The 18906-nt window shown below is 42.5% G+C and overlaps 1 protein-coding gene across 7 annotated transcripts in view; it reads right to left on the reverse strand.

Moving 5' to 3' along the window:
- Window positions 1-18906, reverse strand: part of SYT1 (synaptotagmin 1) — a 608991-nt gene that overhangs the window by 225666 nt on the left and 364419 nt on the right. For all 7 annotated transcript variants that reach the window (XM_056574050.1, XM_056574051.1, XM_056574053.1 and 4 more), the window contains one exon: window positions 17901-18075. In XM_056574050.1, coding sequence (XP_056430025.1) covers window positions 17901-18075 — 175 coding nt within the window. The remainder of the gene's footprint in view (window positions 1-17900; window positions 18076-18906) is intronic.

Here is an 18906-nt window from a genome sequence, read left to right on the forward strand (position 1 = left end):
CAAACTACTGCTTCTTTCTGCCTGCATGATTATATGCTAGAATAATGACAAAAGACAAAATAAAAAAAATCTGGTAAGAGAAACAATAATAACAATGCCTGTCATCAGCCAGCTGATCATTTTCCCTGTCTATCATTCCTTTCTGGATGAATTCAAGACACTTTTCTATGATTTTGTGAACAAAAAAAAGGAAAAAGGAAAATAGAATGCCACTTATTCATGCAAATAATGCAAGGAGACAGAAAAGGAGTCTGAAACAGGAAAATAGCTTTTCTCAAATATAGTGGAAATTATGACTGCAAGGAGCCATAGAATATTGCCGCTTGAAATGATAATTATTGTCTTTGCTGGGAAAATGAACAACTTCCAAAGATGGGTACAGCGCCCCTCCTGAACGGCCTTCCTTACAGCTATTCCAAAATGAACATTTGCATAATTTGAATAATAAAAGACATTTTCTGTAGTCATTCATTTAAATCACGGCTACTTTCCAGTAAGTTATTGCACTGTCAATTATTATCCCAGTGTGATAGCAAAACACCATGGTGTGTAGAAGAGGGAGAGAGGACAAAACTGCCCTCCTATATATTTCCAGAGGATTCCAGACTTTTCAAAGGAGCGCTGCATTTAGTCTTAGTCAATTTATTAATAATGTACAAGTTCATCAGAGCAACTATTTTTTATGTATGTGTATCATAGAAGTATGCGTTGTTTTTATAATAGGAAACCTTTATAAAGAATGTCTTAAATGAAGTCAGTCTAAGAATGTATCAACAAAGGTGAATTGCTAAGCAATATTATTAACACTGTCGCATAATATAACTCCCAACCATTCATTTTTATTGGATTTCTCTACAGCGTGAACCTGAAGTGCAAATATATACTCCAGTATACAGTTTGAACAAACCCCAAAAATTGACATTTCTGGAAGTTATGCTTTGTGGTAATCCCCAGGTGGATTTAATAGGGGATTCGAAGGATTAGAGTTATGGTGTGTATAGTTCATAAATAAAAAGCACTAGAATTTTGGCTCCCATAGCGACTATACACATGTTCCAGTCAGTTCCAGCCTTCTCTCTGGTTCTGCACTCCTCTCTACTCCTCTAACAGTAAATATAAGCAGCCAAGCATCAGCCCATTAATTGTGCCTATCTCTTACTATACCAGTCTCTGCAATCAGAGATCCACACGGGAGAAGACAAGTCAAGCAGAAAGAATCCCAAATGTCTTGAATTCTAAGACAGGGGCAGTATCTACGACTGGCTGTAGGTGCTACTGTAGATTGCTTTATAGGGTTGTAGTGCTATGTAGGCTACATTGGTTATATGTAACATGCATATACATTGAATTCAACAGGATTTTATGCCTAATGGCTCACATACTGTAAATTTATATTTGATATTGTGCAGTATGAATGTTAGAGGTACCATCCACCTCAGGAAAGGCAAATATTATAGGACATTGTGCAATCTAATGATCTATTTGTAATGACCAATTGAAGGGATTATCCAGCAGGAGTTTTTTTTTTTTTTTCCAGAAGTTAGGCATTTAGTTACTAGCATTTAAAAAAAAAAAAACCTTTACTTAACTCCTATGCTCCAATGGTGGCTCCAGTGACCTGCTTCGATCCCCGGCTATGCTCCAATAATAAATTGTGATGCCTGTACCCTGGAGTGACATCATTGCCCAGCGTGTCACACTGCCATTCACTGGCCTAGTGTTAGGATTCGGCTAGCTGGATGTGGATCCTCTGTGTCAGCGAGGGATTGGCATGGACCGTGTTTGTGGACAGGTTCTAGGTTGCTACTGGTTTTCACCAGAGCCCGCCGCAAAGTGGGATGGTCTTGCTGCGGCGGTAGCAACCAGGTCGTATCCACCGGCAATGGCTCAACCTCGCTGACTGCTGAGAAGGCGTGGGACAGAAGGACTAGGCAGAGGCAAGGTCAGACGTAGCAGAAGGTCGGGGCAGGCGGCAAGGTTCGTAGTCAATAGCAATAGCAGAAGGTCTGGAAACACAGGCTTTGGACAACACTAAACGCTTTCTCTGGCACAAGGCAACAAGATCCGGCCAGGAAGGGAAGGGGAAGTGAGGTTACAAGGACAGGGAGCAGGTGGAAGCTAATTAGACTGATTGGGCCAGGCACCAATAGCTGGTGCACTGGCCCTTTAAATCTTAGAGAGCTAGCGCGCACGCGCCCTAGAGAGCGGAGCCGCGCGCGCCAGAACATGACAGCCGGGGACCGGGACGGGTAAGTGGCTTGGGATGCGATTCGCGAGCGGGCGCGTCCCGCTATGCGAATCGCATCCCCATCGTGAATGTCAGTGCAGCGCTCCCGGTCAGCGGGTCTGACCGGGGCGCTGCAGAGAGGAGAATGCCGCGAGCGCTCCGGGGAGGAGCAGGGACCCGGAGCGCTCGGCGTAACACCGAGACAGAACATCATTGCTGCCACTGCCAGTGATTGGATGAGGGGCCACGTGACCCTCCGGCCCCTGACTTTGCAAAAATGTCCTTCCTCCCTTCCTTCTTCCCTTCCTTCCTTCTTACCCTCCTCTCTTTCTCCCTCTCCTCTCTTTCTCCCTCCTTTCCATAACTCGTTCGTACCTCCGTTCCTGTCTCTTATTCAAGTCTGCCACACAAGTAAGCTGTGGAGTAGGTTATGTGATGAATATGCTTAAATATGTAAATACAAATTCCTGTAGTTACAGAAAATAGAGATTTTTTTTACAATACAATGTTCAGTATTTCTACCAATATATATAAACATAATGAGGTTGTGAACTTTTGTTGTGTAAAGCAAATGCAATTAACTTGTGGCTTTTACTTTCACTTAACATAATTCATTGCTTTCTGTCATTTTTAACAATTGGGGTTTTAACAAAATATTTTTAAAAAGACAGCTGGAATTTCTATTAATTGTTAGTAAAGAATAAATGGAGTTATTTCTTCTTCTGAACGCAAACAACATTTAACATTGTTGTCACACAAAAGGTTGTCAGCTGAAAAGGTTTTATAAGGATTCACGAGAGAATGTTAGTCACGGTGCTCCCTTAATTAGCACCGCAGAAATTTTTCTGCCTTGTTCTTAGAGAAGAGAGGTGGAAAGTGATGTTAGGGGTACACAACCTGAATGATTATCACAGCACTTAATAAAATAAATAAAAATAAAAAAATCGGTGCTCAAAGCATATACAGAGATAAGAAGGAATTGACAGTATGTAAGAACACTTTATTCCAGTCCATATAACATACTAGCTGAGTACCCGGCGTTGCGCGGTTTTTCCTTCCTAATCCTTGTTGGGGAGGAAAATCAACAAAGGAGGAAGCTTTTGACTTCATATCCCAACCCCATATCCCGTCCTCATATCTCAACCTCACATCCCGACCTAATTTCTCAACCTCATATCCTGACCTTATATCTCAACCCCATATCCCGTCCTCATATCCTGACCTCATATATCAACCTCATTGTTACGCCTAGCGCTCCGGGTCCCCGCTCCTCCCCGGAGCGCTCACGGCGTCTTTCTCCCTGCAGCGCCCCGGTCAGTCCCGCTGACCGGGAGCGCTGCACTGTTTTGGCCGTTGGGGATGCGATTCGCACAGCGGGACGCGCCCGCTCGCGAATCGCATCCCAGGTCACTTACCCGTCCCGGTCCCCTGCTGTCATGTGCTGGCGCGCGCGGCTCCGCTCTCTAGGGCGCGCGCGCGCCAGCTCTCTGAGACTTAAAGGGCCAGTGCACCAATGATTGGTGCCTGGCCCAATTAGCTTAATTGGCTCCCACCTGCTCCCTGCCTTTATCTAGTCTCCTCCCTTGCACTCCCTTGCCGGATCTTGTTGCCTTGTGCCAGTGAAAGCGTTTAGTGTGTCCAAAGCCTGTGTACCTGAACTTCTGCTACCCATCCTGACTACGAACCTTGCCGCCTGCCCCCGACCTTCTGCTACGTCTGACCTTGCCTCTGCCTAGTCCTTCTGTCCCACGCCTTCTCAGCAGTCAGCGAGGTAGAGCCGTTGCTAGTGGATACGACCTGGTTGCTACTGCCGCAGCAAGACCATCCCGCTTTGCGGCGGGCTCTGGTGAAAACCAGTAGCCTCTTAGAACCGGTCCACTAGCACGGTCCACGCCAATCCCTCGCTGACACAGAGGATCCACTACCTGGAAGCCGAATCGTGACAGTAGATCCGGCCATGGATCCCGCTGAGGTGCCGCTGCCAAGTCTCGCTGATCTTCCCACGGTGGTCGCTCAGCAATCGCAGCAGATTGCCCAACAAGGACAGCAGCTGTCGCAGTTGACCGCCATGTTACAGCAAATTCTGCCTCTGCTACAGCAGCAACCATCTCCTCCGCCAGCTCCTGCACCTCCTCCGCAGCGAGTGGCCGCTCCTAACCTCCGCTTGTCCCTGCCGGACAAATTTGATGGGGACTCCAGACTCTGCCGTGGATTTTTGTCTCAGTGTTCCCTGCATATGGAAATGTTGTCAGACTTGTTTCCTACAGAACGGTCTAAGGTGGCGTTCGTAGTAAGCCTTCTTTCAGGAAAGGCCTTGTCTTGGGCCACACCGCTCTGGGACCGCAATGATCCTGCCACAGCCACAGTCCAGTCCTTCTTTGCTGAAGTCCGAAGTGTCTTTGAGGAACCTGCCCGAGCCTCTTCTGCTGAGACTGCCCTGCTGAACCTGGTCCAGGGTAATTCTTCCGTTGGCGAGTACGCCATACAATTCCGTACTTTTGCATCTGAACTATCCTGGAATAATGAGGCTCTCTGCGCGACCTTTAAAAAAGGCCTATCCAGTCGCATCAAGGATGTGCTGGCCGCACGAGAGATTCCTGCCAACCTCCAAGAACTCATCCATTTGGCTACCCGCATTGACATGCGTTTTTCTGAGCGACACCAAGAGCTCCGCCAGGAAAAAGACTTAGATCTCTGGGCACCTCTCCCACAGCATCCTTTGCAGTCTATGCCTGGGCCTCCCGCCGAGGAGGCCATGCAAGTGGATCGGTCTCGCCTGACCCAGGAAGAGAGGAATCGCCGTAGAGAAGAAAATCTCTGTCTGTACTGTGCCAGTACCGAGCATTTCTTGGTGGATTGCCCTATCCGTCCTCCACGCCTGGGAAACGCACGCACGCACCCAGCTCACGTGGGTGTGGCGTCTCTTGGTTCTAAATCTTCTTCTCCACGTCTCACGGTGCCCGTGCGGATTTCTCCTACAGCCAACTCCTCCCTCTCAGCCTTGGCCTGCTTGGACTCTGGTGCCTCCGGGAATTTCATGTTAGAGTCCTTTGTTAATAGATTCAGCATCCCGGTGACCCGTCTCGTCAAACCGCTCTACATTTCCGCGGTCAACGGAGCCAGATTGGACTGCACCGTGCGTTACCGCACAGAACCCCTCCTGATGTCTATCGGACCCCACCACGAAAGGATTGAGTTCTTCATTCTCCCCAACTGTACCTCTGAGGTCCTCCTCGGTCTGCCTTGGCTCCGGCTTCATTCCCCCACCATTGATTGGACCACCGGGGAGATCAGGAACTGGGACTCTGCCTGCCACAGGAAGTGCCTCTCCCCCCCTCCCAGTCCCATCAGGCAAGCCTCTGTGCCTCCCCATGGCCCCCGTCCTGGTGTCACACTGCCCCGTGCCAGGCCTCGCCCTCTGCCCTCCCTCCCCATTCCCACTCCTGCTGTACTGCCTGCCGTTGAGGAAACCCTCCATTCTTTCCCGGTGTCCTCATCCCAGGGGAGGCAGTCTCCGGACAAAGAGAAGGGGAGACCTAAGGGGGGGGGTACTGTTACGCCTAGCGCTCCGGGTCCCCGCTCCTCCCCGGAGCGCTCACGGCGTCTTTCTCCCTGCAGCGCCCCGGTCAGTCCCGCTGACCGGGAGCGCTGCACTGTTTTGGCCGTTGGGGATGCGATTCGCACAGCGGGACGCGCCCGCTCGCGAATCGCATCCCAGGTCACTTACCCGTCCCGGTCCCCTGCTGTCATGTGCTGGCGCGCGCGGCTCCGCTCTCTAGGGCGCGCGCGCGCCAGCTCTCTGAGACTTAAAGGGCCAGTGCACCAATGATTGGTGCCTGGCCCAATTAGCTTAATTGGCTCCCACCTGCTCCCTGCCTTTATCTAGTCTCCTCCCTTGCACTCCCTTGCCGGATCTTGTTGCCTTGTGCCAGTGAAAGCGTTTAGTGTGTCCAAAGCCTGTGTACCTGAACTTCTGCTACCCATCCTGACTACGAACCTTGCCGCCTGCCCCCGACCTTCTGCTACGTCTGACCTTGCCTCTGCCTAGTCCTTCTGTCCCACGCCTTCTCAGCAGTCAGCGAGGTAGAGCCGTTGCTAGTGGATACGACCTGGTTGCTACTGCCGCAGCAAGACCATCCCGCTTTGCGGCGGGCTCTGGTGAAAACCAGTAGCCTCTTAGAACCGGTCCACTAGCACGGTCCACGCCAATCCCTCGCTGACACAGAGGATCCACTACCTGGAAGCCGAATCGTGACACTCATATCCTGTCCTCATATCTCAACCTCATATCCCGTCCTCATATCCCGACCTCCCATCTCGACCTTATACCCCATCCTCATATCCCGTCCCCCTATCCCGTCCTCCTATCCCGACCTCCTATCTCGACCTCCTATCTCGACCTCCTATCCCGACCTCATATCCCGCCCTCCTATCCCGACCTCATATCCCATCCCCATATCCCGTCCTAATATCATGTCCTCATATCCCGACCTCATATCCCGTCCTCATAGCCCAACCACATATCCCGTTCTCATATGCTGTCCTCATAGCCTGTCCCAATTTCGCGTCCCCATATCCAGACCCCATATCCCAACCTCATATCCTGTCCTCATATCTCGACCTCATACCCGTCCTCCTGTCCCGACCTCATGTCCCGACCTCATGTCCCGTCCTCATATGCCATCCTCATGTCCCGTCCTCATGTCCCATCCTTATGTCCCATCCCCAGGTGGGACTGATTTGTGATGAATATATTGTAAGCTGAAAATAGAAGGGGACACGGCTTTGTGGGACTGGGCGTGGTTTGCAAGCCAGATCGATGCACAAAAAGGGTAGATAATAAAAGGGGTGGGGCTTAAACAGTGGGCATGTCTTTGTGAGATGGGGTGTGGCTTGCAAGCTGAACTGACACATTCATCAGGAGAGGCAGAGCTTGTGGAGTAAGGTACTGGAAGTCCCATATACTTGCATGGGACTTGAAACAAAAACCCATCTTTTACATAAGGGTGTAGGTAAGAGTTAATTTAACTATCATATATTTTTATTTGACATATAAGTAATATGTGTACCAGGTATTATTGAAAAATCTCCAACCGTACGGAAGCTATGTGGGAACATAAATTTCCCATTGATTTGCATGGGACTACAAAAACCCCGACCCTCACAAATGGGGGTAGTTAAGGGTTAAATTAACTATCCTATATTTTAAGTGGACATATAAGTAACATGTGACCAAGTATTATCGAAATATCTCCAGCCATTTGGAAGTTATGCAGTAACATATATTTCCCATAGACTTGTGTGGGACTTTAAACAAAACCCCAACCCTGGAAAATGGCAAATGGGGGTGAGTAAGGGTTAACCATCACCAACGTGATGCTGGAACATACATACATACGCACACATACATACACACACACATGCCAGTTTAATAGTACACATTGTTACTAATGCAATGATATCAACTGACTTTTTTACATATTTTTTTTTACACAATAACCATAATAAGACATTTTGTATCATTTCACTGCTGTATATTTATGGTACCTTGTATGTTGTATAACTGTGACATGGCACATATCATCAGAGAGTTACAGAGAATCTGACTAACATAAATTTCCCATTGATTTGCATGGGACTTTAAACAAAAACCCCGACCCTCACAAATGGGAGTAGTTAAGGGTTAAATTAACTATCCTATATTTTAAGTGGACATATAAGTAACATGTGACCAAGTATTATCGAAATATCTACAGCCGTTTGGTAGTTATGCAGTAACATACACATGCTGGAACATACACACAGACATACATACATACATACATATATACACACACACACATTGGCCTTCCTTTACTATTGCAAACCCGACATGTTTTGTCGGGTTGTGCGCCAGAAATTCTGTCTGCGCCAGATTGTTGCGCCAGAATTTGCACCAGAATTGAAAAAACCCTGACTAACTCCATTTTGCTAAGAAAACCAGAAAAGGGACGTGGCTGCTGGGAAAAGGGGGCGTGCCCTCCAAAAAGGGGCATGTTAACGATATTTCCACAAAAACCCAACATAAAGGTTCCCACATAAAATGTGGTGGATTTCGGGTGAGGAAAACCTGACAGACCAGAGCAGGTGTAAAAAAAGCAGAATGTAAGGAAAGTGGAAAATGTAGGGAAACCTTAGTAAATACCGTGGAAAATAAATTGTAGGGAATTAAAACCCACAAAGAAACCTACACTCCACTCTTAGTAAATAAGGGCCATTGAATTATATATATATAGATATATATATATATATATATATATAGATATATATATATATATATATATATATATATATATATATATATATATAATGTAGTGGTAACCCACGCCACAGGGCCCATGTGAGTGGGACACCAACTACCATATGCAAGTCTCACTCAGGTCAGATGCAAGGGTAACATTCAGGTTGTATTACACAAAAAGTCTATGTTTAGACCCAGACTTAAATTTTGATAAACTTTCTTACTAAATAAATTGGTAGCTATAGGGGTTGCAGCAGTTGAAATTACTCTAGGGGTTGGCATTTCTCATCACACTAAGGCTGATCAACCCCCTCTGCCTAAACGTAGAGAGAACTGCGTAGCCTTATATTTTCCCTCCCTGCACACATCTCTATGATCACTGCATGTAAAAAAAAATCAGACATTAAAGCCATAGCAATACCGTAGCCTGGAGAGAGTAACCACTTGACCACAGTAACACCTAACTGAAGCCACCAGGGATGCTTGAATTATCTCCGCTACTGGTCTAGGCTAGGACCTTTAAATTTCAGAGGGAAAATCTGGCAGCAGGTTGCAAACAGTCCAGGCTGTAGGTGTATCGTAAAAAAATAGAGAAAAGGGAGAAAAGGACTAAGAGAGAGGCCTAAGTCCAATAGTTCAGTAAATGTTAGTACTTTAAATAATACCAAACTGTAAACATTATGCAGAAAACTGGTCTTGAATAACTACTAACATAGTCCCCTTTACTGCTTAAAGGGGTACTCCACCCCTAGACATCTTTTCCCCTATCCAAAGGATAGGGGATAAGATGTCTGATAGCGGGGGTCCTGCCCCAAAGGACCCTTGCGATCTTGGCTGCAGCGCCCCAGACATCCTTTGCATGGAACTCTGTGCTGGATGACTGGCAATGTGGGGCAGAGGCTACTGACGTCACGGCCATGCCATGCCACGGAAGTCACGCCACCTCCCATAGACTTGCATTGAGGGGGTGTGGTCATGACATCACGAGCGAGGCGTGACAGTGACATCATGAGCCTCCAGTGCTGCACCTGAGGCTCTAAACGAATACCAGGTGCAGCAGGGAGATTGCGGGGGTCCCAGCAGCGGGACACCCATGCTCAGACATCTTATCCCCTATCGTTTGGATAGGGGATAAGATGTCTAGGGGCAGAGTACCCCTTTAAGATCTACATTGAATCTGACATCATCGATTTAATGCCTTAGACCATAAAGGGTCATTACATTAGCCCCTTCACTGGCCTAGACCACCAGGGATCCTTCTATTAAAAATGTAGGTTATACTACTGTGCTACTATAAACAATATATATATATATATATGTATATATATATATATATATATATATATATATATATATAAAAGCATGTGTATTTAAAAAAAAAAAAAATTATACATTACTGGAAAGATATGTATAAATACAAAAATATATAAGTCGTATAAATGTCTGAATATTTTGTTTGGGTGACTCTTTCCCAGAGAAGACAGATCAGGTTGTGCAGAACATTTGCATTTTGGAATTTGTAGGCATGTTCAATAAAAACATACAGATTCTTTTCTGTGAAGGGGGTCCTTTGCATTTGGATTTTGCAGATGGAGTTAATGCGGTTACTTTTATCATTATTAAAGAACTTGATTTTAAAAGTGGAATTAGAAATGACAGATGAAGCATGACTACCAATTCGGAGCTGTCAAAGAAAGTGTGTAATTTGAAGAAGTACATAGTTATTTCATAACAGGTACAATACATTAGAAGATTTAGTATGCAATTTGGACATGTCAGCTTCTGTGATTTCATTAAAATGAGCAACAAATTAATTCTTTATGAAAAATATTTAACCTCTCAGGTGCCTCTAGCAAGAAATCAGTGCACTAAATGTGCATATTACATTGCAGACCACAGATACAAATACCAGGGAAGAAGACATAGCAGAAGCTGGCTCCAAGCAGACAAGGGGGCCAATCTCTATTCATATTAAAGGAATAGAGTAAAAGTATGAGAATAGTACGCGAGTGAGGTCATGCAGGAGTTCAGCCACACTGCATGTATAGCTTTGGGATTCTATGTCCCAGTTAAAAACAATGCATATATGCATAAAATTCTTCCAACAGGGATACGTGGCACCTGGACAAAGGTCAAGTACCAAAAGTGACGTCATTAGAGTGACGTAATTTCAGGCTTCACACTGTTGTTAACTTTGATGAGTATGAATTGATTTTTTGCAGTTTCTGGCAGAGGTCCACAGATGAAGGGCTTCCCGGGTGAGTGATGCTCTTAACTGCATGTGGGTCCGTAGGATAGATACACAGTTTAGTAGGTAACCAAAAACCTCTGTTGCAGGCAAAACATTATTGGAAGATTTTGCCTACACAGGGAGAACAGAGAGAGGAGGAGCTGCAGGGGAAGCAGAGCACTGGAAACTGTGGGGGAATTATGAGGGAGGTGATTGTTTTTTGTTTTTTTATGGAACTTTATAGGAGCAGTTAAGAGCCATATTTCTTTATAGGGGCATAATGTGGAAGCCTAACTACAGCCATGGCCGTGAATGTTGGCACCCCTGAAATTTTTAAAGAAAATGAAGTATTTCTCACAGAAAAGGATTGCAGTAACACATGTTTTGCTATACACATGTTTATTCCCTTTGTGTGTATTGGAACAAAACCAAAAAAAGGGAGGAAAAAAAACTAATTGTACATAATGTCACACCAAACTCCAAAAATGGGCTGGCCCATTTTTGGCACCCTTTCAAAATTGTGGAAAAATTAGATTGTTTCAAGCATGTGATGTTCCTTAAAAGTCACCTGGGGCAAGTAACAGGTGTGGGCGATATAAAAATCACACCTGAAAGCAGATAAAAAGGAGAGAAGTTCACTTAGTTTTTGCATGGTGTGTCTGAGTGTGCCACACTAAGCATGGACAACAGAAAGAGGAGAAGAGAACTGTCTGACAACTTGAGAACCAAAATTGTGGAAAAATATCAACAATCTCAAGGTTACAAGTCCATCTCCAGAGATCTAGTTTTGCCTTTGTCCAGTGCGCAACATTATCAAGAAGTTTGCAATCCATGGCACTGTAGCTAATCTCCCTGGGCATGGACGGAAGAGAAAAATTGATGAAAGGTGTCAACGCAGGATAGTCCAGATGGTAGATATGCAGCCCCAAACAAGTTCCAAAGATATTCAAGCTGTCCTACAGGCTCAGCGAGCATCAGTGTCAGCGCGAACTATCCGTCAACATTTAAATGAAATAAAACACCATGGCAAGAGACCCAGGAGGACCCCACTGCTGACACAGAGACATAAAAAAACAAGACTACATTTTGCCAAAAATTTGAGTAAGCCAAAATCCTTCTGGGAAAACATCTTGTGGACAAATGAGACCAAGATAGAGCTTTTTGGTTAAGCACATCATTTTACTGTTTACCAATAACAGAATGAGGCCTACAAAGAAAAGAACACTGTACCTACAGTGAAATATGGTGGAGGTTCAATTATGTTTTGGGGTTGTTTTGATGCCTCTGGCACTTGGTGCCTTGAATGTGTGCAAGGCATCATGAAATCTGAGGATTACCAACGGAATTTACGTCACAATGTACAGCCCAGTGTCAGAAAGCTGGGTTTGTGTCCAAACCCAGGACAGTGACCCCAAACATTCATCAAAAAGCACCCAGAAATGGATGGCAACAAAGCGCTAGAGATTTCTGAAGTGGCCAGCAATGAGTCCAGATCTAAATGCCATTGAACACCTGGAGGAGATCTTAGAAATTGCTGGTGGGCAAAGGCGCCCTTCCAAGAAGAGAGACCTGGAGCAGTTTGCAAAGGAAGAGTGGTCCAACATTCCGGCTGAGAGGTGTAAGAAGCTTATTGATGGTTATAGGAAGCGACTGATTTCAGTTATTTTTTCCAAAGGGTGTGCAACCAAATATTAAGTTATTAAGGGTGCCAATAATTTTGTCCAGCCCATTTTTGGAGTTTGGTGTTACATTATGTCCAATTAGCTTTTTTCTCTCCCTTTTTTGGTTTAGCTCCAATACACACATAGGAAATAAACATGTGTATAGCAAAACATGTTACATACTGCAATCCTTTTCTGTGAGAAATACTTAATTTTCTTGAAACATTTACGGCCATGACTGTATGTTATGTGTACACATAGGGTCCTAACTACTATATGCAGGGACAGAGAGGGGCATAATAGTATATTGGGGTACAGAGGAGGCCAAACTACTATATAGAGACACAGCCCAAAAGTAGTCTTACTACTATATAAGTATATAGAGTATCCTTTATTACTATATAGGGGGATGTTATATTTAATAGATCCCGTCGATCCAGCCGTATTGACTCCCCCTCAGCGTGATTAATGGCCTGCGTCACCACTCTGCTCCATATGATTAGGCAGCAGAGTAATGATGTGGGCTGTCAATCACACCGAAGGGGCATGGCTATGGCTGAAGTGAAGGGACCTGGTAAGTACAGCTATCCACCAGGAGACTACATACCCTTACCATCCCTGGGGGCAAAAACATCCCCCGGGGATAGTGAGGATAAAGCATTGTATATGGTAAAATCTACTGCTTGCTTCCCTTTAATAAAGCACTGTTTCCAGCCCTCATGAAGTTATGTCAGGATAAGTTTAGCTAATCTCTCTTGGGACTAGGTACCGGTTTTGATTCATTTTCGTCCTCATATAAGAACCTGCACAGGTTGCACATATGTATCTTCACTCCTGAGCTTCACTATAGTGTCATTGTATAATTCTACTACATCAGTTTGGCAATTAATTTTGCTTTTGTTGAACACAACAGGGTTTATGTTTGCTTAATTAATTGTTAGGGGAGCTAATGAAATGCTAGACAGTAGACGATGACAGTTTGTTAACTTTAATGATCTAAAGTAGGCCGGTGAGAAATAAATACCAAGATACAATGAGAGTGATTCTAAACAGAATAAGTGTTTGTTCTTTATAAAATCAGCATAGCATCAATGTCTACACTTCCTAATAATAAAATGCCAATGATGTTTTGTCCTTGCTGGACACTACCCACATCCCGGTTAATGACATGCTATCTATAGTGATCATAATATCTCTTTTCTGGCAAAGGGGAATTTTATGTGACACAGAAAATCTGTTTGCTATCAAATTCTGCAAACACGGCATCTGCCAGATTGCCAAGATCCATCTCAGGGATGAAAATCAATTCATATTCTAATTTATCTGTCATTATTGGTCACAGTGCATTATTCATCCTAATTTAGAGTCCTACATGATCATTCTTGAAAGACATATGTGGCAATATTTTCTCACTTCATATTCCATCAGTTCAAAGAATGATTTACATGAAGATGACATAAAATGATGAGAAACGTCCCCAAAATATGAAAAAATAATCGAACTTGATGAGGACAGCCTAGTACACAATTTACCTAATCACAAATTTACTGATCAATAATCCTTAGGGATGTGAGTCATATATTTGCTTTGGATTACTATAATAAGGGTCATAATAATTGAGTTAACATGGGTGGAGTGATCTCTTACCCTGAAATAAACATCAAACTATAATAAGAATTACATTTGTTTCCTGGGATATGTGCAGGGTTGAATTGACCAGGCATAGAGCCCATTATTCTTAGATAGCTCTCCTCAAGCCATATTGTGTATTTGGGCACTCAATACCCTAAATTTTCATGCATCATCTCTTAACGTGTTGGTGCTGAATGTGACAAGGTTTCTCAAGCAAGAATGGGTTAATATATGCTGCAGTCTGGTCTGAGGTGTAATTTTTTTTTCACTGTGGTCAATGTATTTGGGGACTCTGGTCTAGAATATGATTTAATTTAGGGGTGTAAGCTGGGATCTAAATTAATTATAGGTTTTGTCTGGTCTGCATGAATTAAGATGCTCTTGGTCTGAGGAATTTAGGAGTCTGGTCTGAGTTAAATAAAAATTTAGGAATCTGGGGTCTGATTAATTAAGGGGGTCTGGTCCTGGTTCTGAATACATTTTTGGTCTAGTCCAGGGTGAACTAGTTATAGAGTCTAATTAAGTTCTGAAATAATGTAAGGTCCAGTCAGGCATCTGAATTCGTTTAGCGTCCTTGACTGGGGTCACATATATTTTCACTGTGTGGTTGTAGTATTGGTTTATTTATTTTTTTACCATTAGTTAATGTTAATTTTAATATTACATGTACAATATAGGGCAACTGAACTGGTCCTTGTGCTATGGCAATCAATGGTGGGGAAGCAATTTTTTTAAAGTTAGTCATACTGCCTGTATGCATAAGGCCAAAAGAGGAAATTGATATGTTTCCAAGAAGCTTTAGGTAGGGCCTCCAGAGTGAATTATACTAGGCTGTGGGCACTCTCTTCAAATAATTTCTTATTTTGTCATACAGTACTATATCTGTAACTAAAAGTCTCTGCCCTTGATGCATAATCTGTAAGGCTATGTTCACACAATGTAAAATGAAAGCAAAAATACTTCAGTCAAACAGGTCTAAAAAACTGTTGTAATTTTATTAAACTCTGTGGAAAAGCAACTGCATACATAAAAAAATGAAGTATTCTTTTCTACACTGTGGCGGTCATATTCAAAACACTTCAAATCAAAAAATTTTGCTAATAAGTTTCCATCAGATATTCAAAGTGTTTTATATGAGAATGATCCAAGGTTTACACTAGTCACACCAGCTTTGCAAAAGTGGGTGTGGTTATGTAAATGTATTATTTTACATGATATTTTCAAAGGGGTAAGAGTCCATTTTATCTAAAAAATTCCACACCACCTCTTGCTGGTGTAGAAATCACAGAAATAGTTGTATTTTTTGTTTTTTTCTTTACTTTTATTTGTAAAAAGGTGTTGTTTATTCAGTTATTGAAATATAAATATTAATTATTGGCAAATGTAAAAAAAAAATATTTTCATGGTCACTGCACCAGCATACGCATTTAATCCCTGGACATTCTTTATTCATACAGTTATCGCTTGTATGGGCACTAGTAATCATGGAATATTATGAGAGATGCTACCGCCAAAATTTTGGGGAATTTACAATTTGGCACCCAAAAGAAAAAAAAATATGGCATAAAAAATTAATTTTAGACGCCAAATTCGTAATTTTGGCCTGAAAAAGAACAAAAGTGGCCCGAAAATTAAATCTCATATATTTTCATATTTTTAAAGCAGCACAAGCGACCCTTGAAAATGTGAGGAGAAAAAAATAGTGTGAAATACAGCAGTTTTTTAAAGACCTATTTTGCTGCAGTATATTTTATTTCATTTTAAAAGCTGTAAACAAAGAGCATTACATTGCTGAAAGGCTTTTGGCCCATTCATCCACTAGGTCTCAGGTACTTATGCTACCTACAAACCTTTGTAATGTCATTATTTTATGGCATATCTGTCATAGAGACATTTATGGACATTTATCAACGGGTTTAGTCAGGTTTTCTTTACTATAATTGTCGCAAAATTGTCGCAACTGCGACTACACGATTTTTCGTGCAACATTTTGACTGGAAAGCGAGAAAAGCAAGTTTTCCAAAAATTAACTATGTAGTAATAATTTTAAAATGGACTACGGGTAGTCAGGTATTTATTAACTGCGACAGTCGCAACTGCGCAAAAAAAAGTCGCAACAGCGTTAAAAATTGACTACATTTACTCCAGCTCAGACATGGAGCAGAAAAAGCTACTACCAAAGTAAAAAAGGAAAAATTGCTTACGTGAAAGAAAATTATCAACAGGCTGAAACCAGTTGATAAATACGTCGCACATAAGCAAAAAAAAAGTAAGGAAAAAATTACTAAAAAAAAGAATACATAAGCAAACATTGATAAATGTCCCTCATTGTAGCTGCTGTGTTAGCAGTGGGAAGCCAAGGTCAAGATACTAGTTTTCCTGTCATATAAGGAAAAAATAAATAATGACTAAAGTGATAAACCACTGAAGAAAAAGAGAAAAGTGGGGCTCAATCCATACAAATATCAGAATACACGGGTGCTACTCAGTGGTAAAGAAACAGAAAGAAAAAAAAAGCAACACTGAAATGCAGCAGCACACGTGAGATAATGTAAATAAACAAATCTTTATTGTACAAAAAACTTTCTGTAAACACTACAAATATTGCACTTGTGAGGGAAAAATCAAAACGATTACAATTGGGTCACTAGGAGCCTAAGCACAACCCAAGGGAGGGGCCATGAACCCCCTCTCCTAGAAACTGACACCCAGAAACAGTTAACCTACTCCATACAAAAATATACATTGTATCATTAAAAATGTAAGGTCAAGATAGGAATAAGACCGTACAGGGAAACAATAATAATGAGTCCTAATCCCCAATGTATTGCCACAATCCCATCAATGAATACTTGCAATCATGAACAATGTATAGGAAGCAAGCGTCCCAGACTGGATGGAGAAGCCAGAATGATGGTGGTAAAACACAAGGATGGGGCCACAAGGAACCCAACGCATTCCGTCGCTACTGAGACTGCTTCTTCAGGGTGGTTGTCTCGTGGCTCCGTCCTCGCGTTTTACCACCATCATTCTGGCTTCTCCATCCAGTCTGGGACGCTTGCTTCCTATACATTGTTCATTATTGCAAGTATTCATTGATGGGATTGTGATAATACATTAGGGATTAGGACTTGTAGTTTTCATGCTGTTGGGACATCTGTGCAATTATTTATCAGTATCTCATTATTATTGTTTCCCTATATGTGCCCTTACATTTTTTATCATACAATGTGTATTTTTATATGAAGTAGGTTAACTGTTTAATATCTTAGAGGATGGGTGTCAGTTTCTAGGAGAGGGGGTTCATGGCCCCTCCCTAAGGTTGTGATTAGGCTCCTAGTGAGCCAATTTTAATAGTTTTTATGTTTTCCCTTAAAAGTGCAATATTTGTAGTGTTTACAGAAAGTTTTTTGTGCAATAAAGATTTGTTTGTTTACATTATCTCTGGTGTTCTGCTGTATTTCAGTGTTGCTTTGTTTTTCTTGAATAAACCCACTTAGGTGCAGAATCACTGGTAATTCATGGAAAGTAACTTGGATACATGACGCAGGTAACAAGACTGCACCACAATCCTTGAAACATTATATAGTGCCTTGGTGCCTTCTATAAATGTACAAAAATACTAAAACCTTAGATATCAGATTATTATAAGGAGACAGAATTTATATGATAATGAAAAAAGCAGATCATTCAGAATCAAATGCATTATGCTCATATGACATTATTAGAAACCAGAAAGTTGAACAAAAACTGTAACTATGCTGAAAGCTCATTTGGAATATATTATAATAAAAAGTGAATTACTGGTCTAATGGTATGGTATAATGTTATTATTAGTAATAAAAAGTGCAGCCATTCCCATTAACTTACAGGGAATTTTATTCAGCTCATTCATGAACTTCTCTTTGAGCTTTGAAAAGTGGTTATCTTTCCCATCGCCTGGAGCCATGGCTTCTGTAGCATTCTCCCTTAATGCAGGTGCGACAACTGTTGTTTGGGGTGCTGTCATCGGCTGGGACTTCATTTTGGCCCAGAGGAATGGTTGCTGATGAAAGATAAGAAGAAAAATATTATTTCCAAAGATTCAAGAGGAAGTCTATCTCCAAGCTACTGAAACCATCAAAAGCTGCATATGCAGTACACCTGCTCACTAAATAAATATTACTCCACTTGTGCATTCATTTCTGCATGCTTCATATAATATTTACCAACATTTTCCCATTTCACAGGTGACATTGTAGTCCACAAATCGATATAATAAGTAATAGCAAGGGGATCACTGACAGATAATAAAAAGTTATTTATAACTGTAAGAAAACACACATCATTCCTTTTATGTAAGGAATCCATGTTAGTTTCTTCCATGCGTGAAAACTAAGTTTGTTTTCCATTGTGAATTTTTTTTATTACATATAGGCTCCCTAATAGGGTTTTTTTTGTTATGCAGAATTTCAATATGTTGAATATATTGAGTATTGTGTGTCGGCAAATACTATAAGAACTTGTTGTCACCTTCCATGATCTCTTTCAACAATTCTCTGTGTGTTCTACATGGGCATCTAGTATAGCAAGTAAATCACTGATGGTATATTTTTTTTAAAGGTGGATAAAATAAAGCATACTCACCTGCTCTGATCCCCCACCGCTGCAGTTATGATGGTTTCCAGTTCGCAGGGCTCTCAGCTTCTTCCTGCTTCCAATGAATTGCTAACTCTGCAAGAAATACCCGCTAAGCCAATCCATGGGAGAAGCAGGTCACTGCTGTGGCCATCAAAAAACTAAGAGGGCATTCCCTGCAGGGTAAGCTTGTTAATGGAAGCAGAAAAAAGTGGTTAGCTCAGAGACTGGGGGTTATCAGAACAGCATTGGCAGGGAT

Source organism: Hyla sarda, chromosome 4 (assembly GCF_029499605.1).
Source record: "Hyla sarda isolate aHylSar1 chromosome 4, aHylSar1.hap1, whole genome shotgun sequence".
Classification (NCBI taxonomy): domain Eukaryota; kingdom Metazoa; phylum Chordata; class Amphibia; order Anura; family Hylidae; genus Hyla; species Hyla sarda.